The 23,916-nt window shown below is 42.4% G+C and overlaps 1 protein-coding gene across 4 annotated transcripts in view; it reads right to left on the bottom strand.

Moving 5' to 3' along the window:
• Positions 1–23,916, bottom strand: part of PIEZO2 (piezo type mechanosensitive ion channel component 2) — a 454,403-nt gene that overhangs the window by 20,061 nt on the left and 410,426 nt on the right. For 3 of the 4 annotated variants that reach the window (XM_059409173.1, XM_059409174.1, XM_059409175.1), the window contains 8 exons: positions 23,361–23,527; positions 13,610–14,023; positions 13,036–13,294; positions 9,951–10,133; positions 5,967–6,219; positions 4,889–5,021; positions 2,828–2,975; positions 2,516–2,730 (listed from right to left, as the gene is read on the bottom strand). In XM_059409173.1, the coding sequence (XP_059265156.1) occupies positions 2,516–2,730; positions 2,828–2,975; positions 4,889–5,021; positions 5,967–6,219; positions 9,951–10,133; positions 13,036–13,294; positions 13,610–14,023; positions 23,361–23,527 (1,772 nt within the window). Of the gene's footprint in view, positions 1–2,515; positions 2,731–2,827; positions 2,976–4,888; positions 5,022–5,966; positions 6,220–9,950; positions 10,134–13,035; positions 13,295–13,609; positions 14,024–16,587; positions 16,756–23,360; positions 23,528–23,916 lie in introns of all 4 variants that reach the window. The other variant, XM_059409177.1, reaches the window with a different exon arrangement.

Raw genomic sequence — 23,916 nt, 5'->3', positions numbered from 1 at the left:
TTATTTTATTTTATTTTATTTTATTTTATTTTATTTTATTTTATTTTATTTTTTTCAAGATGTTATTTATTTATTTGAGAGAGAGTGAGTGTGAGCGAGAGAGCAGAAACAGAGACAGAGGAGAAGCAGGCTCCCAATTGAGCAGGGAGCCCGATGTGAGGCTTGATCCCAGGACCCTGGGCTCATGACCTGAGCTGAAGGTAGTCACTTAACCAATCGAGCCATCCCGGCGACCCACCTGAGGGCCTTTAGAAAGGAATGCAGCCCTGCCAACACCTTGATTTTAGTCCAGTGAGAACTGTATCAGACGTCTGGCCTATACAACTTTAAGGTGATAAATTTATTTTGTTTTAAGTCCTTAGTTGGTGGTAATTTGTAACAGCATCAATAAGAAACTCATACAAGTGGGAACGACCCAACTATTTGGTGATTTGATCCTGCTAAAGGATTCTCTAGGGTTTCGCCATTGCCATGGTCCTGGAAACATCAGTCTTTGTTGAGGCTGTTCTATCGAGACAGGGCAAGATCGATGTTCTGGAGCTCTCTGCTGGGGGTGAAAAAATTAAATTCTTTTCATAAGTGCATAATGAATAGTAGGTTATATTATGATAACAAAACTGCTTGGAAGTGAGTATAGGATGCTCCCCATGGGAGGAGAGGTGTAGCATAACAACTGGGTCAAGAGGTCTGTGATTGGGATCTGATCTCACTACTAGCTAGTTGAGTGACTTTGGGAATCCGTCTTGGGTTTGGTTTCACCCACCTTCATCTGTGGAATTAGTAGGTCTAGAAATATTTTAAAGGTCTCTTTCACTCTGAAATTAAGAGTTTCTAGGAAGGCTGATGGAGAATGTGTGTTGAAGTTTTCAAATGTCACAGAAATAATCAAAATTCATCATCTAACTACCATGGGTGTTGAATGTGGTTTATTTAGAAAATCACATTTATTCTGTTTTAAAGACTAACAAATAAGATCCACAATGTTCTCATGAACAAATTCTAGTATTTTTACAAAAAGTTTGCCTTAATCTGAATCATTTTATCAGCCAAGCTATCTATGTTCACTCTCCCCATACACAGTGTGGCATGAAAAACTTACTGGGCTGTTGGTAGTCTGGGGGGAAAAAATCCTTTCTTTACTTAGTTCTGCTTTAGACTCATGGAAAATTATCCTAATTCCATTCTTCCTTTTAAAATATTTGCATTGCCACTGAAATCAAAAGGTCAAAGTCTAGCCCACTGGGTGAAAGCAGACATGTAGCTCCAACATTGTCAGAAGAGATCTGAATTTCCTTGTTAGGAATGACAACTGAGTCAAATTATGAAGCACATAAATGAGAGAAGTTTTCCTTACTTTCTAGTCATACTTTGGAAAAGCGTTAGCCAGCCTGATTGGCTTGTTATTCATGAGGCTTGGCCAGGGATGACCCTTGAGTTATGATAATAAGATCAATTTTCCTGTTAAACGTGAAGACTTTTAATGAGATGTTAATTAAATTGATCATTATTATTACATTATAGGGGTGCTCCCACGTGCTCTAGTGCTGCCTCTTTGCTCCCATTACCTTCCATTTATACTAGTCCCCCTTGTTTCTCTTCTACCCACTAACCCACTCATTTGCTCAAGCATTAAGCACTGGCTTGGTCCCAAGTAGTGTTTCCAGTGGAGGCAGCCTGGGAAATCTAAAGAGTGAGGAAGAAGAGTGGATTGGTTGTGGGTCAGAAGAGTAGCGAGCCTCCTTTGAGGTGCAGGAGAATGTGGTGCCCTCTAGTTACTAAAGAGGTTCAATATGGCTGGAGCTTAGATTCCAAGGAGACAGAGGGAAAGGCAGGAGCCAGCCACTTCCAAGGATCTCACTAGCCCTTTCCCCATCGACCATTAGTCTCCTCTTTTTATGTGCCTCTCCCACTCCGACCTCATCTCTAGTGCATCTTAACCAGCACCAATAGCTTTATTAACAATGGCAGCATCATGGCGTCATGGAGATGAACGCTTCCCTCTCCTACCCTCTTCCTGTCAGGTGCTTTCCAAACACTGTCACGTTGCTGTTTACAACTACCTTATGTAGTAGACACTACTGTCCTCCACCACCCACCAGCCCTCTATATTTTCTTCTACTAAATGGTCTCCATTTTTTTTCATCCACTATTCATATGACATAGGCTGATATCCTCATCCTTTTAGGAATGCCTGTAAGACCATGTCTCAGTTCATCTCTGTCTACTAAGGTATAGAGACAATGACAATGGGAGAACCCTGGTTTACTCAGATCTCTCCTCTCATTCTGAATATCCTATTTCCATGAATACATATGGACATGCAGTAAAATGCTTTCAAGGAATCAGTTCACATTTTGGAGTCACACTGAATTTAATGCTGATGAAGACCTCTCACTTTTCCAACCCATGGTGCTGTTCTGTCATGCCTCCATCTGTACCTGGTGATTTTGTTGTGGCCATGCCTATGGGATGATAACCCATCATAGTGAGTGCACGTCTCCAGCTTCCACCTTACCTCTCAGTCACACCGGGCAGGATGAAGAACATCCAGAAATGAATTCCAAACACGAGAATGACCTGAAAAATGACCTTTCCCAGTACAGTCTTCCTCAGGTATAGGGCTCGGTCCACCACCATGGTTCCAAACTGAATGAGGACCATCACCAAAAACGGCCCAGGAACCTGGTCCTCCGACAGTGAAGAGGTGATGTCTGCTGCTGCTGAGTGTTTCTGGTAAGGAAACAACAGGTTCACCCATGAGTGGCATTTCACAGGACAGCATCCCTCTTACTCATTGAACGTGTGGTGGCCTTTGTCCCCAACCTACCCCGAAGGCCCAGAAGCCAAAGACGATGATGACAAAGTCAACAGTGTCAGCCAGGAACATGAGCACATACACGTCGGTCACAGCACTGTAGTCTGGGTGGATGAGGTCATAGAAGAACTGTCTGATGGGCACATATATTTGCAGAGTCCTGCAAAACAGAGACCCCCAGCACTTGCTTCAGGAGGGGTGGGTGGGAAGAATGACCAGATACTGCCATCATTCCATTCCTCTGCATCCCTCTTTCTAAGCAGGTCACACCTCCCTCTTCAGGCTCAGCAGAGTTGGCTACAGGGGCCTCCTGCTCTAACAGAGAGCATAGACAAATTTCTTTCCAAGGAAGGCACTCTAGCCCTCTTTGCTGATGAGACCACAGGCCTCTTCTCATGCTTGAAGCATAACAGTGGTCTCAGGTCTCAAGGTGGGGGGTTTGTCACCTGATTCAATGACTCCCTCTCTGGGAGCCCCTAAGCATGCTCCCTAGTTCTCTGTGTTTTATTTCCTCTACTGGAAAACTGGGGTAAGAAGCAGACCGGAGACTCAGGGATGGGGTGAGAATTGTATGGGGCTATATGGCGGTGCTTAGACCTGGAGTCTGACCCAAACACCAGGGACACATTAGGTAGTCCCTGCTCTTCTCCTGTTTGGGTCCTGTGCCCCTCCTTGTTCCCAGGTGGTGCCTTGGGCTTTTGACTGCACCTTGTTCTGTCCAGCCTCTGCCTTCAATTCAAGACCATGTTCAGTTTGGATGGCCCACCTGGTCTTGGAGCCCACATTCAGCGCTATCCTTCCAGAACCTCTTCCATTCCTGTGGCTCATCTGCTGCCCTATGTCCCTGGCACTTGGACATGGGATGGTGAGCATTTTGTTGGAGATGAGCTGTGTGACATAGGACCTTAGTTTCCACTCTCTTGGTTGAGAGTGTTTCTCTAAGTCCCTTCCAACTTTGACATCATACCCCTGTCTGTCTGGTTGGGCTTTAGCATGATGATGCTTGGGAAATCCTGAACCAGGAATCCTGAAATCATTTATTCTTCAAATAGGAAAACTGTGCTTATAAACATAATGGATATAAAAATGAACCACACTGAAAATTGATTTTTAAAAACAACACATCCCCTCACACCTGTTAGAATGGTTATCATCACAAAGATAAGAAATAACAGGTGTTGGTGAGTATGTGGAAAGAAGGGGACCCTTGTTCACTGTTGGTAAGAATGTAAATTGGGGCAGTCATGGTAGAAAACAATAGGCTCCCCCTAAAATTCAAAACAGAGCTACCATATGAGAAAGCAGTTCCACTTCTGGGTATTTATCTGAAGGAAACGAAAACTACTAACTCAAAAAGATGTCTGCCCCCCAGGTTCAGTGCAGCATTATTTACAATAGCCAAGATAGAGAAGCCGCCTAAGTGTCCACTGATGGATAAATGGAAAACAAAAATGTGTATGCACACAATGGCATACATTGAAATATATATATATATTATACATGGAACAAGTCAGAGACTATCAGATAACATATGATCTCACTAATATATGTGATCTAAAGAAAAATCAAAATAAAAAATCCATACTCATAAATACAGAGAACAAATTGGTTGTTGTCAGAGTGGGGACTGGGCAAAGGGGTGAAGGGGGTCAAAGCATACAACCTTCCAGTTATGAAATAAGTTAGTCCTGAGCTGTAATGTGCAGCATGGTGACAACAGTTAATTAATCCTCTACTGTACATTAATCTTAAATACTCTCATTATAAGAAAAATAATTTGTGACTATACGTGGTGATGAACGTTAGCTAGACTATCGTTGTGATCATTCCCCAGCATATGCATATATTGAATCATTATGTTGTACACCTGAACTTAACCTGATATTATATGTCAGTAATATCTCCATTAAGAACAATGGGATAACTGGTCATTTTCTTTTGCCTTAAGCAGATGATATCTGTGATATGAGAAGTAACTTCTCTGCCCTTTAGTCCTGGTTTATATCAAACAACTGATACCAGCTTCCTGGCCCTAAAATAAAACACCCCACGCAAATGTGTTCAGGCACTCACTTCTTTATGGTAAATGCTTTTGCTTTGATTAAATGTTCTTGAAGCTTTTCCATATAAAGTTCCCTTTTGCTCTTCTGCTTGATGCTTAAAACACTGCTTCCTTTTTGACTGCTGTTCCTTGTGCTTGTGCTGCCTAGAAATACAAAGAAACCAAGATGTTCTGAGCTATGGGTTTGTTGACATAAGAACCACAGAAACCCCTGGGACCCCCAGGGCGGAGGGATGGCGTGAAGTGGATTTAGAGGGCGGGTATACACAGGTGCCTGTAAGAACAGTGACTAAGGATTTGGAACCTGCAGTTTCACCTCTGCCTCCCCAGTAAAATGCATCTGTGGGCTTCTACACCCAACACTCACTCTTTCTGAAGTTGTTATGGGATCTTTATCCCCGGAAGAAAGAGACTGGAAGAAGGGACCCCAGGTTGTGGGGTTTCCAGATCGGGTCAGTGACCTAGGCCTTTTTCATGTCTAGATTTCTCTAACTGCAAAATGGTTATCGGACGACTGCCGATGTCTGCCTGAAAAGCGTATTCTGAAGATGGATATGCAGGTGTTTGGAAAGCTTCAGGCAGGAGCACTATATATACAAAAACCCACTTTCTCCAAGAGTGGCAACTATCGGGCCTGTCTATCTGCTGGTAATACTCACTAGTTCATAAGAAAGGAACAAGAGTATAAATAGATAGTTTTGCTAAAAGTTCCCTTGATTAAATGTAAAAATATTTTCGAAATGAATTGTGCTTTATAGTATTCTGGTCACACCCAGCAGAATTCTCTGGATGTGACTTAAAAATTAGCATGTGCCCACATGGGCAGTGTCCTGGCACCTTTGCACAACTACCCGAAGTCTTTGTCCTGGGAAGGAATCAGACATTTTGAAGCATGAAGTGACCGTCCCACAGCTGAGAGAGGATCTGAACTCGGGTCTGTCTGTTTTCAAAGTACTTTCTTCTCTTATCACAACATATTTCTTTGACAGCACCCAGTAAACCCTTTTACCAGAGACCCAGATCGCTAGTACCAGAAGAACCAGAAAACTCAGGAGTTACTCTAGCCTAAAGATATCTTGTGATAGATACCTCTTTGGGACCTATTGGAAGAAAAGCTGGATCTGGGGGATATCTGGGAGCTGCTTCCCGATCGCTTCCTCCGGATGGCAGAAGGCTGCTCTGGGAAGGATACGTGTACCGACTCTGCCGATGCAGCCAGGTTGATGGATTTCAGAGAATCGGAGGAGGCTCTCCTGCCACGACTAAGGGAGAGCTCATCCTCTGACTCTTCCTTGTCCGTGCCACTGTCGGTGATGTCATCTTCATCCCACAAGCCATGGCACTGAGAAAGCATAAGGGACAACTCAGGGGGGCGTTCCAAGGGAGGGAGCTACATTCTTCCCTACAGTATTTCATCCCCCATGATCAGAAAGCCAGACGTGAGATATGGTGACTGTAGTTGGTGACACTGTATTATATAGCTGACATGTGCTGAGTTAGAATTTAAATGTTCTCACCAAATAAATAAATAAAGAGAGGCACCTGGGCGGCTCAGTGGGTTAAAGCCTCTGCCTGCGGCTCAGGTCATGGTCCCAGGGTCCTGGGATCGAGCCCCACATCGGGATCTCTGCTTGGTGGGGAGCCTGCTTCCCTTCCTCTCTCCCTGCCTGCCTCTCTGCCTACTTGTGATCTCTGTCTGTCAAATAAATAAATAAATCTTTAAATAAATACATAAATACATAAATAAAGGAAAAGACCAAAGAACACAGATACATATGGGAGGTGATGGGATTCCATGGAAAGGATCCTTTTACAGTGTTTCGTAAATCACATCATTGCGGGGTACACTTTAAATATACTATAATTTTTTTGTCATTCATACTGCAGTAAAGTGGAGAAAAGATGAGAAAACCAATGGATTCTAAGAAAGCTTTTTATCTCGATGTTTATGATGGTCGCAGTAAAGGGGAATGAGAGAGTGTAGATCATAAGAGCATGGCTCATGAACTGACATGGAGGTAGATAATGTTTGGCAGATGGAGTAAAGGTGAAATTAGAATCACTTGACATGTTCCTGAGTGAAAGCACTTTCTAGAGCATCCTTCTCTGTGCTTACAAGTAGCATTTTAAATATCAGTGGGTGAATTTACTCCCATGGCCCCATGTTCACCAAGTATCTATACTTGAATAATGATGCTCCCTCCGTCAACATACACAGTAAGATGTGAACCCCTGGATCACACATGGCTGAGTCAGGAACAGTACTGCAAATGCTTTACTCCCAAAATATTGGTCCTCATATTAGACAGGGATTATGATGCACTCTGCAGAGTCTGGATTCTGCTTCAAAGAATAAGCAAAGGGACCTGGTAGGACAGATAGGAGGAAGGACAGCAGAAGAGGCTGAGAAAAACCAGGGACCTTGCTGGTGCAAGATGCTACCTGGATAGAAAATTCCCCTTCCAATGAACTTCCTGCTTCAGCTCAAAGCCACCCAGTGAGCCCACTGTCTTCTGGGTTCCCAAACTGTCAAGCTATGCATTTATTCCCTAAGACCTTGCCCAGTCCTCCCTCTGACACAGGCTATAGAGGACAAGAGCTCCAGGCCAATTTGCCAAAATTCAGTTGGTCAAAAAATAACTTGGAAAATGATCAATTCATTAAGAGAAAACGTCATCTAATTTACAGACTTCTTAAATGTATATAAATACATTATTTCTAAAAGTTATTCAATGGATGCTATTCTTATAAACATAGCAAACATTCTAGATTTTAATAATGGAATTTTCAACTTCTATTAATTTCTTTTAAATCATTTTAAAAGTTGCTTCTTCTTTTGCCAACATTTGAACATACTTAGATTCTTTTACTACTTTCGTAGTAGCATATTTGTTAGTGAACTCTTCCAATTATTTATAAAATGTCTAGAAACTCATACCAAATAGGATAGTTTTAACTGCTTTTGAAATTTCCATATGGTTGGAGTTGTTTGGTTTCCATAGCATTGTTTAATAGGTTTGCAAAGCTGTAGGGTAGTTTTGTCTTCTTATGAAAAGATTTGTCATTCCAAAAACTATTTTTCATTTCATTAGCCAAAATTTTAGCATTATAGTACCTCAAATACATTCATCATAAATATGAAATATTCTAAGAAGAAATCAGAGTAAGTATATCAATATGAAACACCAACATTTTGCTTATTGTATGCTTTAAATATACAATTATAACTGTTAAACCATTTAAATATTAGTAAAAAGGCAGCCCAAATGTCCAAAGATTTATAAAAATTTTTAATTTTTTAAATTTTTAACTTTAAAAATTTTTTTTAGAGAGAGAGTGAGCAGCCTGGGAGGGGTAGAGGGAGAGGGACAGACTCTTTAGCAGGCTACATGTTCCACTCAGAGCCAGATACAGGACTCAATCTCACGACCTTGAGATCATGACCTGAGCTCAAATCAAGAGTTGGATGCTCAACCAACTGAGCCACTCAGGTGCTCCCACAAATTTTTAAAATGTTGCACAAAAGGATTTAACAAGTTGCAAGGGAGTTCTGAAATGACAAGATTTATACGGTCATGTCTTTTTTTTTTTTTAAATTGAGGTATAATTGACATACAACATAATGCCACCATGTCTTAAATGCAGAAATTTAAACTTCAATTTCTAGAACTAAAATAATGATGTTACTATATTTGTTAATATAGTCAGAACAAGAATTAGTAAACTGTATGATTTCAGCTAATTTATCAGAAGAACTGGAAATTTTAGGCAAATTCAATACTGGTTAACTGGTTTCCTTGGATAATATACCTTTGCAAACCCACCACTCTCCTTGACCCAGGTAAGGCTCCCCCTGAGTGGAAGGTTAGGGACCAGCACATTTTGCAAAATGGTGAAGACAGAGTTAAGATCCTGATCAAGCAATATGCAGAGAAAGCCCAGTTTGAAATAGCATACTGAGTAAGACAGAAGTCAAACACACTGTTACATATGTCTGCATGTGTGCGTGTGCGTGTGTGTGTATGTTAACTTATGCCAGCTTGTTCTAAAAAAGAACTATAGGGCGCCTGGGTGGTTCAGTTGTTAAGCGTCTGCCTTTGGCTCAGGGTCCTGGGATCAAACCCAGCATTGGGCTCCCTCCTCAGCAGGAAGCCTGCTTCTCCCTCTCCCGCTCCCTTGCTGTGTTCCTTCTCTCGCTGTATCTCTCCCTGTAAAATAACTAAACAAAATCTTTAATAAACAGAAATGAATAAAGACACTACTTGATAAAATGAAATTGGATTATTTTGTAAAAAGAGACGAGGTTAAAATAAGAGGTGGAAGTAAAGTAGTGATAATTGGCACATTTATACATAAAATGTATATTATGCAGCAATTTCTAATTTTTAGAGTTGAGCAGTATATTTGAAAGCTTAGCTTATAGTTCACAGTGTACAAGAAGAAAGACCCACATGGTTTTTTCAGGGGGATGACAAGAGTTGCTGACTCTGAGACAGGCCATCCTGTAGATAGGTCTTCCCAGAGTAGTGTAACAAATGGCTTTCTCAATAAGCTTACAAGAAGCCCAGCTCTGGGCTTCACTCAACCATTAAATGTATGGTCTCTCACTGAAGCTAATAGTTTCATGGCAAGAAGTAACAAACAAAAGCAATTCTACTAAAAGAAGGTAGGCAGAAGTTGGACTTGAGAGGCAATATGACACTTCCTAAACTGTAGCTCTCTTGTGTTCTGGCTTAAACAAGGAGCAGAATTTAGTGTATTAGGCATGAAGATTTTTCACACCATCCAAGCAATTCCCACAAATATGGATTAAGTAGGATATGTTCATAACACAAGTAGAAATATGGGGGAATTTTCTCCCAAATTTATAACAAGTTCTGTTACTGAGCACATCGCGTTAGAGAAAATGTCCACTAAATGAATACAACTGTTAAAAAAAGAAAAAGAGCATATAAGTAGATGCACTCATTCGCCCTCTGGCCTCATGACCAATCCTAATGTTCAGGTTCTCCAGGAATATCACAGGTGGCTGCAGTTATCAACATGTGCTGGTCAGGTGTTCATGGGCCGTACCTTCAAAATTGACCGATGGAAGAAAAGAGCCAGGAGCTGGATGAGATCATAAAGGACATAACCTTCTTTCTTTTCCACTCCTATGATATTAGGTGGGTGGTAAGGTTTATCTTTGTTCAATTCCACATTCTTGTTCCAGGGAAAGAACCCAAATTGGAAAAAATACTTGACCACAATTGCCACCTACACACAGATGATGGAAATGAAAAAAAAAAAAATTTACTCCTTTTTAAAAATGGTTATATATGAAAAACAGTGATATAAAAAATTAAAATATCATTTCTTAGTTTTGATGATAAGAATGAACAGAATTATGTGGAATAATAACATTATCATTCTCACATGGACTTTAGACCCACTGTAGTATTTTACTCTCACTAGTGCCTCTCATTGCACATACACGAGGCCCCATCAGGTTACCCATGACACCTACTTAAATGACTTTACTTTTGAAGAGTTGGCTAATTTATACTGATTGAATGAGATATTTATATAATTATTCAGTTATTAAAAATGGTAATGAGGAAAAGCTTGAACAAAAAGAAGTTTATATTTTATGTATTGCTTTCATTTGTTGTCTGTCTGAGCATCTCAGGTAGTTCTGAGGCCGATTTTCACTTTCCTCTGACCTCTTTCTTCTCACCGTTTTATTGATCTCTGGAAGTTCTCCTCAAGAAGAAATAAAAGTAAATAAAACAAAGACTTGCCAGTTATGGTGACTAGTTCAGGGTATAAATGTAGCGAGGCTGTTTGCGATAAAGACACATGAGAAAACTGATGTGCCTCATTTAAGCATACCGCTAACATTTGTGTCAGCTGAGGTTAAGTGCAATATATGCAATTCATCAATAAAAATATTTTAAAAGTCCTCTTTTGACCTAGAGTTTAGTTTTACCTCTTCTCCTGTCTCTCTCCTTCTTACGGTCAAGCTTCTGCAAAAAACAGTCCTATGCTCCTTATCATGCTGAGCGGCACAGCCATATCCCGGATGCCAGAGCAGAAGTCTGAAGATCACATCGCCTTTCCCATTCTCACTCACACCCCAAACTCTTAGTCATTTACTAAAACTTCTCATTTACCCACTCATTTAGCCTCATCGCCGTTGGGTAAGTTCACATCCTATGACCTCTCACCCAGACAGTTAAGACAGATTCCTAGCTGGTCTCCATGCCTTCACTTTCATTTTGTGTAAAACCTTGCTAAAGATAAGCATGTCTGAGTCATGCCTCTGTCCAAATATTTCCATACCAAGAGGAGAAAGTCCTGAGCATAAACTGTGTTGACATTCCTGAGATCCTGCTACTGTGCTGTTCACTCACAGCCTGCTTACCAGCCCTCACATCCAGCTGTCATTCCTGGCACATGACAGAATATCTGATGCCTTTGTTTCTTTGCATGGGTTATTCCCAATGACTTGCACCTCCCTTTGCTTTCCATCCTTTGGTGACCTTACATTCATCCCTTAAGACTCAGGTCTAAGATGCCTTCTGCTGATAAATGGCCATGATAGCCTCCTCCCTGTACCCATTAAGCTGCAAGAGACACAGTATCCATCGTTTTTTGTATACTCTAATGCAGTTTTGTGTCATATTATAGGGCAGTTATTTGTTTACAACATATTTTGCCACATTGGTCTGTGAGCCATTGAGAAACAGAAAACAACTTAAAAAAAAAAAGAACTTATTTTCTTTTTATCATGCCTAGCACAGTTCTAGGGTTTTGGCACATAGTCTAAGTTGTAGAGTGAATTAACAACAAGTTAATTTTCCACTTCCTCACTCCTCGGTGTGATGGAGAAAATGGAGAACCCAGTTTAACTTAATAAAGAAGATTTTATTTTATGATGAAAGCTACATATAATTAGCTCTTGTTCCCTTTTCTAAGTTCTTAGTACCTGCTCTTCTTCCACTTCTAGGTTAGAAACTCCCTCACTCAGAGGTGTTAGAGAGAACAGACCCATTCCCCAAAGGGGAGTCATTTACGTCCCACATCACAAAGTGATGTAGTGGAAGTAATACTTAAAAGCGATTATTTTGACAAGAGTGTGATGGATAGCCTACTTAAAATAATAGACACAAATTTGGTTTTACATCTTTTATTTTTATAAGCATTTGAATGTATTTAAATAATTATTATGGAAAAGAGATACATGATAGTTTAAACTGTTGCTTTTGAGATGATTTGACAAATAACTTTGTTTCATTTTATTGAACTACCTATAAACCAACACAATTTCTAGAATCTAAATGTACATCCACCTTGAGTTCTTTCCTTTAAGAAGCAATCATAGTATCATCGTTAGCAAAAACTTTCCCTTATGAGCCACGTAAGAAAATCAGTCTTATTCATAGACTCCAGAACACAAAGAACTACAATAACCCAAGGCACAAAGTCTATCAAGTCTCCCATTTTATTCCCAGTTTTATTGTTATTATGGGAATTTGTGATCTTGTATATATTTAATGGAGGAAGGACTGAAAAGCAGGTTTAGACAATTGGGCAGCCTTGTCTCCTGTCCCTTTATATTTGATGGAAATAAGGTATCTTACCCTTTTGTCATTCAGATTTTTAGGTAGGTACTTATATGGCGTTGTGTTTAGGTGTGTGGACACTGGCTTTTAGGCTTAAAAATGGGAAATATACCTGTTGTACCAAACTATATTCACAATGATTACTGTATTGTATAATTCAGTGTCCATTCACTGGACATCCACCAGCACCAGGCACCACACTTAATTCTGCATAACACATGATCTCTGTGGCTAATATCACAGGATGCATGAGCAGATTTCAAAAGCCTACCCCACCGTTTGCCAGCTGGGTAACTCTGGTGAATTATATAGTCACACTAAAGCTGTTTCCTTCTCTGTTAAGTGGAATGACAGTAGCACTTATCTTGTGTGAGGCGTATAATGTGAAAAGATACACAATTGCTAGCATTAAACCACTGTGAGTAATAATTGAGTGCCTATCTAAGAGCATCCATCTAGCTGAAAGTCCTATTTAAACTGTCCTGGAGACAGGGCAGAGCAGTCTAGAGTGAGTGCCAAAAGTGATTTCCAGGAAGGTTTTACCCCAAGCTTACCTCTGTGTAGACAATGGCCATCATCCAGAATCGTCTACTGGGTCTGGGAACAGACAGCATGGCCCAGAGGAAGATCAGAATGGGGAGCACAAGGGTGATCATGGAGGCAGAGACCATGTGGTTGAGTATGATCACAAAGTAGCACACCATTTCTGAGCGTGCCACTAGAGTGTTGTACATGGCGTAAAACAACAGCAAGAAGCGGGGCTGGCCAACATAGAACTTCTCAGACTCTTCAAGCTCATCATCATGGAACATCCTGTTAAAATGAACAACATCATACGACATGGGTCTTCATGTCTCCAAATTACTGATTTCCACCTTGTATGATCCCTCCCCAACGACACGCCTTCCCACATTCCCCAGATTTCCAGTGGAGTCAACCTAATAGCCTATTATAGAAAGAAATGTGTGCACAAGTGTCTACTCTGGGCAGCCTTTGCTAGTTCTATCGTTCTATGATGGAAGCGCCCAACCCTGGGTCTCTGTGCTTGATCCTCTAGGTGGACGGTTTTCCGTGAGAGTTTCTCTGTCTCCAAGCACAGCAGACAGGGAAGCCCTCGCAGGCTCTTACTTGTTCAGCAGCAGCTCGCTGGCCGTCAGCTCATGAGTCAGGGGTGGTAAGATGCTGGACTCCAGCCTGTCCGAGCGGCTGTCGTCGGGGCTCACGGCCATGTGGCTCTGGCCTGCAGAGTCATCCCGCGAGCCGAAGGACAGGCGCTCGAAGCTGACCGCCTTGCTGTAGGACGGCGGGGCCTCCACATCCCCGTCTTCGGTGGAGTACTGCGGCAGCTCGGCATCCGGGGTGAGGCCGACTTCTGAGGCCTCCGACACCTCAGAGGCCTCCTCCGGCCCCATGTCTGCTGTGGCCTCCCCGCTCTGGTCAGCGTCTCCGGCTGCTGCCTCGTCATCCTGCTCGGCCTCCACCTCTGCGATGGTCTCTGTGGTCCCCTGGCGCGAGTACAACATGGTGCACTGCGTGGGCTCGCTGTCCAGAGAGAAGGACAGCACACACCCGGTCTTAGTATCCTCCGGACTCTCAAGACACCTTCTCAGCACTCCCCGATAAAAACATTAAGAGAAAATTAAATACCCCATCTCCCCACCCCACCCCAAGGCTGCATTTCACCTGCTTTATTCCTTCAGGATATCCCAGTCTGGTCCGCAGAGCCTACAGACCGCAGGCTCTTAAATGCAAAAGCCGACAGGGCTCACACATCATCGTTGAAAACCTGAGCGAGTCCCATGACATGACTCCTCAGTTGCTAAAGCCACCTATGCACAGAGGTTGTCTGAATTGGGTCAGGACTCACAGCCAGGGGTTCTGGTGTTTATTTCCAAATCAAGACAGAGTTAGCATAAGCCCACCTAGCATTCTATTAAAGGAGGTGCCCATGGAAACAGGAAGCCTTGCCAGCCTGGGTCTGTGGGTGTTGGTGGGGAGGTACTCTACTCTCAGTTCCACACAACAGGTCCACCCCTACCCATAAGGGGGAGGATAGGAACCATAAAACATCGGCTAAATTAAACAACAGCATTCTTTATAGAAAAAAGTGGCGATCTTGTTGAACATCTGTTCCTTCTCCGTATTTTCCCATCCTTTGCCTTCTTCTTACTGGTGCTTATCACATTTGACTGAAGCTTCACCTTTTATCCAGCTCCCAGCCATCCTTGCCTGGCACATGCAAACACTCCTATTTTCTTCTCCCCAGTGCTGTGGACCCTTAGCCCTTCTCCCTTTTGTACTGTTGGCTTCAACCCTGGCTGTACTCCTGCTCTCGCCACTTCCCCCCCACCCCCACCAAAGACTTCAATTTATTTTCTTCTACCTGTTCCCCCAGGGGGGATTCATTCTCTCTAAGCTTCCCTACATAGCTTCATCTTCTGTTTCTGGCGACCTGTCCATCTCTCTTGCACCTCTCCTTCTTTAGTCCTTGGTCTCCTCACTTTCTCTGTCAAGTCCCTGCTGGAGACTTTGGAAATGAAAGTACAGCAGCCACACCAGGGAAATTCATGGCATGCCTGTTTTTATTGTCCATCCCAGCCCACCAAAGGGGAGAAGTGTAAAGATGTTCTGGAGTTGTGGAATCTGGCGGATGTAGAGCCATAGTGTATTAGACTACGAAATTGTACTGTTATTTGAACGACATATCGTGAGCATCTAGGGTCCACAAACACTGAGATTCTCAAATATACAGATTGCACTCATTTTTCTTATCATAGACACCAGTGTAGACATGTCAATAAGTGAGTGGATGGAGGTATGAATGGACAGATGGATGGATGGATGACTAGACCTTGGCAGAGCCCTTTGTGACATCCCAAGACTGAAGGACATTTGTGTGAGCCCTTGGTGCCCACTCATGTGTTTAATGTTCCCAGGACCTTGGCCTTCAGTATGGATGCCACATAGAAAGCTCTTAGAATGTCAAGACAAACTGGATTTTTTATTTTTTTTTTTGGACTTACCTCCATTAAACAGCCTCGTAGGAAGGTCATGAAATTGATCACCCTAGACAGTTTTCAGAGCAATAGAGCCAACCCCACATCAAGTCTAACTTCCAATTGGACTTTAACCAATTACAAACATGGTTTTTATGGTTTTGGATCAGGTCTGGCCCGGAAGGGATTCAGCAAGTCCTGGGACCTTCAAGGCTCAACCAAGTGGAGTAGAATAGCATGGGCCTGCCAGGGGACACCTTAAACGGCCAAGGCATACCCATCAATGCCAGGCTCCAGCATACTGCAGCACTGTATTAAGATATACAGGTGCCAACAAAAATAAGTTAACACCCCTCTGATTTACCACTATGTACAGTCAAAATTGGAATCTGTCTTGGACTGGGTTATTTTGGTGTCAGGATGAACATAATATAGCTGATGTTTCTGCGCCTCCGTGGGCCATTCGAAAAGGCAATTCCAGAAAGAACTTTTGGACCGTATATACATAATTTCATTTCTGAATTATTATGCTTTTATGGTAGGATCTAATGAGACAACTCAAGCCCAAAGCAATACAAGTTACTGTCTACAAAGTTGATCTATTCTACTGCATCATAGTATTCTTGTCTAAAACCAATGGCAAAATATATTCTAACTTTTACAGAATTATTATTACCAATGAAAATGGACTACTGATGGCATATTTTTTTTTCTATTGCAGGTATCTTTCCTGACACATTTCCCCCCATGAGGACTACCTACATGAGCTCTCAATCAAGGAGGAAGCATGCTTATTTATTTAAAAATTAAAAGTGCAAAATACTTACAAAATGGAGGACAATGTTTATGGTAAGGATTTTTAAGAAACTCCTAACAGACAAAAACTGAAGAGCGGTTAGTTTCAGAGAATGCCGTCCTGGGACTGAGCAGTTATGTCCCAGAATGAGGGGCAGTGATGCTTTGGTGAGTCATGCAAATTCTTAGCATAAAAGTTAAAAACAAAAACAAAAAACAAATAAACAAACACACATCACAAGAACTTATATTTGCAATGACACGAAAGGGAACAAGTGAGAAAATTCTGGAACAAAGCATGCACGAGTTAAGCACCTTGATGCTAAACTGCCACTGTCAGCTGATGAGGAGGACATATCCATGCTGAACATTTTACGAAGCCTAGGTCGAGCACGCTCACTTGTTTTAGGAACAGTTTCTGGTCCATCTAAATCATCAAGGGTAGACTGCCTTGAGAACAGCATGGTTGCTTCGGTGTAGCAGCTAGCAGCGCAAACAGTCACAGAGACACAGGGTTAAAACACCAGTGGTACATCAGTTTACACACGGATCAGTCGACCAGTACACTGCCATGCAGCAGACCACACGTGACACCAACAGTGCTGACGCCGAGCACCACAGCGCGGCTCACGGAAGGGAAGTCAAGAGGGTCCCGTTTGGCGGGAGAATAAGATACAGCAGTTCTCAATTGGTCAAAATGTATGGGCGGGGTGATAAGTCATGAATGGTTCCCCTCTCCGGGTGGGGCGGGGAGCGGGAATAATGACAAGTCCCAACATGCCTTGCGCAGAGCAGAATTCACCCTTTATAACTTTGTAACTAAGCTTTTTGCTGTTTTCATTAAAGAAGATATGTTTTATTTGGAGCTCCCCATCCTGAATTCCTTGAAAGCATTTTGTAACCCAATTGCTGAAGCAGAAATATCTGCCCGTGTAAAATGGATACAGAACACTTCCATGTTTTGAAAAATAAGTCTCCAACAATGAGAGAGGGAAGCTCAGAAATAATCACACGGAACTGAATTGTCCACCCCGTTTTCTGAGTGGTATTCAGTTAAGCCAAACTAGATGCCTTGCGTGGAGAAAGAGATGCTGGTTTGATACGCAACCGGATATAAACCAACATCTGAGAAAAAAAAGAAAGAAAGAAAGAAAGAAAATGGTACAAAGAAAATAACGGAGGAAGTCTAGCGATGGCAGGGTCATTTTGTCTGTTAACTTCTCATTTTGCCTAATGATTTTTTTTTTTCTTCTGGATCATGTTTTAGGTCTTGGCAGATGTCACTAGGGCGAGAACCCACTGGCTAAAATCCTCATGATGCCCCCACAGAGCAACAGTCGGGGAGGGAATGGTGGCAGATTCAGGCCTGAGGACTGCGTGAGCTACGAGAGGAGAAGAAGCAGACAGAATTACCATGTAGGCATCATCTCAGTGCTGACGTAGAGTTTAATCCAAAGGGGGGCACGCACCTCAAAGGCCTCTGAAGAAGGCTACTGGAATAAGAATCTCCCAGCCTGAGCACCAGTGGCTGACCCAGGGGAATGGGTCTTTGTGGTCCAGGATGGCTGATTTTTCTGGCTGAACATCGTCGTCGTGGGGGCAGACTAGGCCTGCACACACCCAGGTGTGCCCAGCCAGTGACTGGGAGGCAGAACGGAAACCATGCAGGAAGTCACAACCTCCAAGCCTAGCAGGTGAACAACCAAATGGTCTCTAATGAAGACATAGAAAGGCCCTAACTCCTTTAGGATGTCAAATCCTTGGCAGAATGAGGCGATGAGGAAAAGGCAAAGCGGAAACTCAATGGCCAAGCACAGGGAGCCCTGGGCTTGGGTCCCTCCCTATGCTAATGTTAACTGGCCATTGGCATTTAGATAAACTGTCCTAAGATCTCAATTTTTTTTTTTTTCTGGATCAGAAAAGGTTTTAATATAATGAAAATAACTGCAGATATAATTATTTATTTGATGAAGTAGTTTCAGTAAATTGTTGACCTCACGTTTATAGACCTATTAATATTTAACTTGTTCTCTCATTTGTAAGACAGGGGATCTGGACCTTGGAACTTCTGTATTTAATTTCCTGTTTTTAGAGCTACACTCCTATGGCCTTTTAGGGGTTTGCAGGCAAAAAGATACTGTGTACCTTTCCCTGTGGCCCTGCTCAGATTTTTTGAATGGGAACCACTGTTGTAATCCTCAAGTGTGACTCATCTTGCTAATGCCTGCGTCCACTGTCACAGCAGCTGACCCTCACACCCCACACCGTCCCACTCAGTTGGGTTATATGGAATGTGACCAGTTTGTGGCCCAATCCCGGGCAGTTTTAAAAGAAAAAGGGAAGAGGAGTTTTCTGATAACAGGCCCAGGTGACATGCCTGAAGGGACAGTTGTGGTCTCCTCACTGATCAGCCTGCCCTTCGAACCACCCCAGGGCACACCGCAGCCTCTTAGGTGACTTGTTTCGAGGGATAAACACTCCCTCTATTTCTAGGAATGCTCCTTAAAGTGTCATCTAATGTTTCTTGCACAATTTAAAATAATTTATTTTCAGGGAAAGTAGAGGATATCTGATTTCATAAAACAACCATTAAGACAAGTGCCATTTTACAGCCAGATTTAAAGGAAAGAGGGCTTTTTGCAATAAGTCAAAGGGAATATAAAGGCATTTGTTAGACTCTCACCCCATCTGCAGTATGCCCAAAGGTGAAGATGGGTGACAGGGATGCCAGGCGGGGTCACCACACAGGGGACGGGGCCACACCGAGCAAGCGCAGCCGCACCCAGGGTATTAGAGGGGAATGGTACTAGACCCTCGCTGATAACATAGGTGTCTCCACTGGGAATCCCTTCTTGGGAAGACTCCTGCCTTTCTAGAAATCAGGTGGCTTCCAGTAGACTTTCATGTAAACAGATACTGTCTACTGATTTGATAGCTTCCTAAAGCAAAAAACTAGAAGTGGAGCTCAGCCATTAAGAAAACGGCAAGTGTGGGGCGCCTGCGTGGCTCAGTGGGTTAAAGCCTCTGTCTTCCACTCAGGTCATGATCCCAGAGTCCTGGGACTGAACCCCGCATCGGGCTCTGTCCTCCGCGGGGAGCCTGCTTCCTCCTCTCTCTCTGCCTGCCTCTCTGCCTACTTGTGACCTCTGTCTGTCAAATAAATAAATAAATAAATAAATAAATAAATAAATAAAATCTTTTTTTTTTTTAAGGGCAAGTGTGTTAACTCATGTATTAACAACAAAACAAACCCTCTTGTGTTTTCCCTTTCTTTAGGTTGAAATAAAAAGTAAAAGATACATTAGGAACTAATTTTAAAGGTACTGGTTTTGTACTAGTAAATTCATTGATCGGTCACTTCTAAATTTGGGAGATAATTCTAATAGTCTTTGTTCAAAAACAATCAGTAGGTTTAAATAACTCCTACCTCATGGTTTTTGATCGTGGGTACAGTTTTATAATTGTAATCTTGGGTCTGCTTTAAAGGCAGTTACCTGATTTTATTTGATCAGTCTTCTTCCTTTTTTTATCCTTCTTAGCTTATGTATGACTTATAACATTAAGCTAATTTCTTAGTGGGGCATATTGTCAGTTGTTATGCAGTTAAAAGTTACTAATACAGGAGTCAATTATGTTTATATTATGGACAACTTCTTTTCTTTTTTTTTTAAGTTTTTTTTTTTTAATGTGTTTATTTGACAGAGAGAGTCACAGCAAGAGAGGGAACACAAGCAGGGGTGGTTGGAGAGGGAGAAGCAGGCTTCCCAAGGAGCAGGGAGCCCAATGACAGGATTGATCCCAGGACTCTGGGATCATGACCTGAGCCAAAGGCAGACCTTAACGACTGAGCCACCCAGGGGCCCCTGGACAACTTATTTTCAATTCACTGTCTAATATTCTCTTTGATTTGATTCTGAGTTTGGTTCTTGAGCAGCTCTTCTTAAGCCTGGTCAGGAGGACTGTGACACCCTTGAAAATTTATAGGGAAAACTGGTATTTATTTGCACTTTCCCCCCTTTGGGAGATAGTATATCTCAGCATTTTTCTCATCTTACTATTCTCCACAATTTTTTTTTTTTTTTTTTCCAAAACCAGTTGTTTGGTCATGAATCGGTTATAAAGTGGGTGGATCTGGAAACTCTATGATCCCTCCTGTGGACCCTCATTCACCCCTGTAACTAGGAAACAGCATCTGTCAGCATCTTGAATATTGACTACATTCAGACAATTTTTTTTTTCATTCAGACAAATCTTGTCTTCCCCTGCCTCTGCCAACACAATTGCACATTTTTGCAAACATGCTCATGCAGTCTTTATTTATTTTTAAGGGAAAAGCTCCCATGAAGTATCTTGGTAGAATGTGGATAAAAATGGATTTTCAGTTTTTGCATAAAAATGAATCAAAAAGAAAATAATTCTGTTTAAATTACTGATCTATATAGAGAAAATTGTTGCAACAAGAACAATTTTAAGAAAGTTGGCAGCTTCCAAATGGGATAGTTATTTATGGTTTGCAAAAAATAAAAATAAAACATAAACCATAATGATTTTTTGTCTCAATGTAGTCTGCCCAAGGAGAATGAAACTCCTCTTTCAAAAACGCAGATTGTGGGGTATTTTCAGGAAGGCACACAAGGGGGCGATGTCTGTCAAGCAAGGGACATGACGCGAAATTTTCACTTTGTAACTTTGCTATTACTAATGGTTGTTTAAATTGCCAATTAAGAAATGTTAGGGGGGTGCCTGGGTGGCTCAGTGGGTTAAAGCCTCTGCCTTCGGCTCAGGTCATGATCCCAGGATGGAGCCCTGCGTTGGGCTATCTGCTCAGCAGGGAGCCTGCTTCTGCCTGTCTCTCTGCCTGCCTCTCTGCCTACTTGTGATCTCTGTCAAACAAATAAATAAAATCTTAAAAAAAAAAAAAAGAAATATGGGTATGTTTGGGTGGAGAGATAATGAGAAACTTTTATTAGCATGCCCACTGTTGTAACAATCACTTATTTTATTCTAGAAATTTAAAGCATCTTGAATAGGATCTCAGTTAGCAAATAAATGTTTTGACCTTGAAAGTCTTGAGAGTTTCTGGCCTCAGTGTCTCTTCTCACAGAAATCTACAATAGCTGAAACATTTCTGTTTCTTTGGAACTGACAAATGAGCAAAGATTATTCCCAAATTATGGGAATAATGCCTTTTATTATCCCTCAAAGGACTTTAAAAGAATCACTACCTATTTTCGGGGAGGGGCAGAGGGTAGGAAAGGATATATCCAAGCAGAATTTCATCTGTACAAAAATCACATTTAAATCAATATATGAACACATATTTTTTTCATCAATAAAAATGAGGTTTGGGGCATACATTCTATTTTAAACCTCAATTTTTTGCTCAATGCAGTGAATATCTTTCTATATCAATAAATACAGATTTGCATCAATAGGTAAATTATTGGGGAGCAAGACAACAGGCACAAGTGGAGCAGCTCAAATATAGCAGTTCAGCAGCAGTGAAACATAGCTCTTCAAGGTAAACCTTTTTTTTTCACCCACCTTTCCCCATTCAGATTGCAATTTCCACTTGTGGTTATCTATTTGGGATTTGGTATCAATAAAATAGTCTCAGCTCCCTCCCCTCTCTTGTCCTGTATTATATTCGTTATTTGTGGAGGTCAGATAGTCCTCCAGGGCTCTGAGGCCCTGCACAGTGTCCGACGTGGGACTGGAGACCATAGTGCTGATCACCTAGGACCTTCTACGACAGCAGGCTTGCAGGGTGTGTCTGCTACCCTTCCCCGGGCAGGAGTCCCAATTCGGGGTTCCATGGATAATTCTACCAGTGGGTCTTTCTTCCCAGACTTGAACTACTTAGAGATGATATACCTATATGTGTCTTATCTCAAAATCGAGTTCAGGGTCTGGCTTGGAATCGGTGCTTTTAAACCTGTTTGATGAAAGCAACGAATGCCCTTGGTGATAATGCTCCTGACCTATGAAGCTGTACACAACGTGTGATTCATGTAGTCTAGCTAATCATCCTAGGCCTGCTGGCCTCTTCCAAAGACAGGACTTCTGCTTCAACTCAGAAGCTAGCTCTGTGCAATCCCCAGCAGCTATCTAGAATGCTGAGGCTGAAAACAGGGGAGGCTCTACCGGGACAGGTGGTAAGAAAGACAGGTCAGTTCTTCAAAGTTGGCCTGGAGTACAAAGGAGGCCACTAGAGGCAGCACACCATGGTGGGTAAGATCCTGGGCTCTGAGCTGAACCATGGGGTTTGGGATGCTGACTCCCTTTTATGGTACCTCCTAGTTGTGTGGCTCCGGGTACGTTACGTAACCTCTCTGTAACCAAACTTCATGTTCTGTAAAATGGGGATGATAACATGAATCTTACAGGGTCTTGGAAGGATGCAGTGAGGTAATCCATACATAGTGGGTGGTGCTGGCCCGTGGCTAGTGCGGGGTCCCTGTAGTGAGACAGTGCAGGTGATCACAGAAGCCAGGGAGGATGGAAGAGGACAAAATCGCCTCTTAAATGTTTATTATGGATCACTAACAATTCTGAAAGGAGAAAGATCAATGATAGCAACAGATGGAAGAAGATTCCAGTACAGAAAATACTCTGTGGGGCAGCATTTTTTTCAGAGGAATCAAAGATGGTGGCCCTTGACACAAATAGTCATTCTGTGATCAGGAAGTCTCGTTCTTACTTGCCTCTGGCTTAGAAGTCTCTGCCCTGTGCCCATGAGTCGTACTGGTATTTTTAATATGGTCTACTTTTCTTTCTTTTTTTTTTTTTTTTTAAAGCTCAGCATGGGGCTCAAACTCACAGTGGTGAGATCAAGAGTCAGACGCTTAACCGACTGAGCCACCCAGGCGCCCCTCTCATAGCCTATTACTGATACCTGATTTTTTTCTGGCTCAGTCGAGGGGAGGACAGTGTTCCTTTCGCTTTGTTGCACACAGGGAGGTGAACGGGGTGGGGATCCATGAACATTTTTGATTAACTTTCACCTCACACATCCATTTCTCATCTTGCTGAAGCCTGGCTCTTTCACCTTGGTCAAAAGCAAACCCACTGTTTAGAACATGAAGTACCTGGAGATGCTGTCGTGGGAATCTAAGCTATCCATCCTGTGGGCTGTCTGTGCAGCAGATGCGGCGCCAGCACGGTCGTCTATGGTGTCCAGTCCAGACTCTCTGGAAAGGTTCATGATGTGGTTCTGGTAGTACATGTGGATGCTCTCCCGCGTGGGGACGTTGCCCTGCGGAGGGGAGACATCGCCACAGTTCTTACTTGTCTGGGCAGCCCCCTGGCGCTTCTCAATACCAAGAACTCTTGGTCGACATGCCCACCTCGCGCAAAGATGAAAATAAAGCTAGTCAAGGAGGCATTGATGTTAACTCATTGCATTAGTGGCCCCCGATATCACTGCGGAAGGCTCACAAGAAATCCCTTCTTGGTTATGGGTGAAGACAGTCAAAAGACACAACTTCCAGCTATAAAATACATAAGTCCCAGGGATGTCAAGGACAGCACAGTAACTGTACCATATACTTGGAAGTTTCTAAGAGGCTGGAACTTAATAGTTCCCATCACAAGAAAAAATAATTGAAACAATGTGTGGTCATGGATGTTAAATAGACTAACTGT

The sequence above is a fragment of the Mustela nigripes genome, chromosome 8, assembly GCF_022355385.1.
Source record: "Mustela nigripes isolate SB6536 chromosome 8, MUSNIG.SB6536, whole genome shotgun sequence".
In the NCBI taxonomy this organism is placed as follows: domain Eukaryota; kingdom Metazoa; phylum Chordata; class Mammalia; order Carnivora; family Mustelidae; genus Mustela; species Mustela nigripes.
Note: the sequence above shows the minus strand (reverse complement) of the source record. Positions and strands in the feature narration are given on the sequence as shown.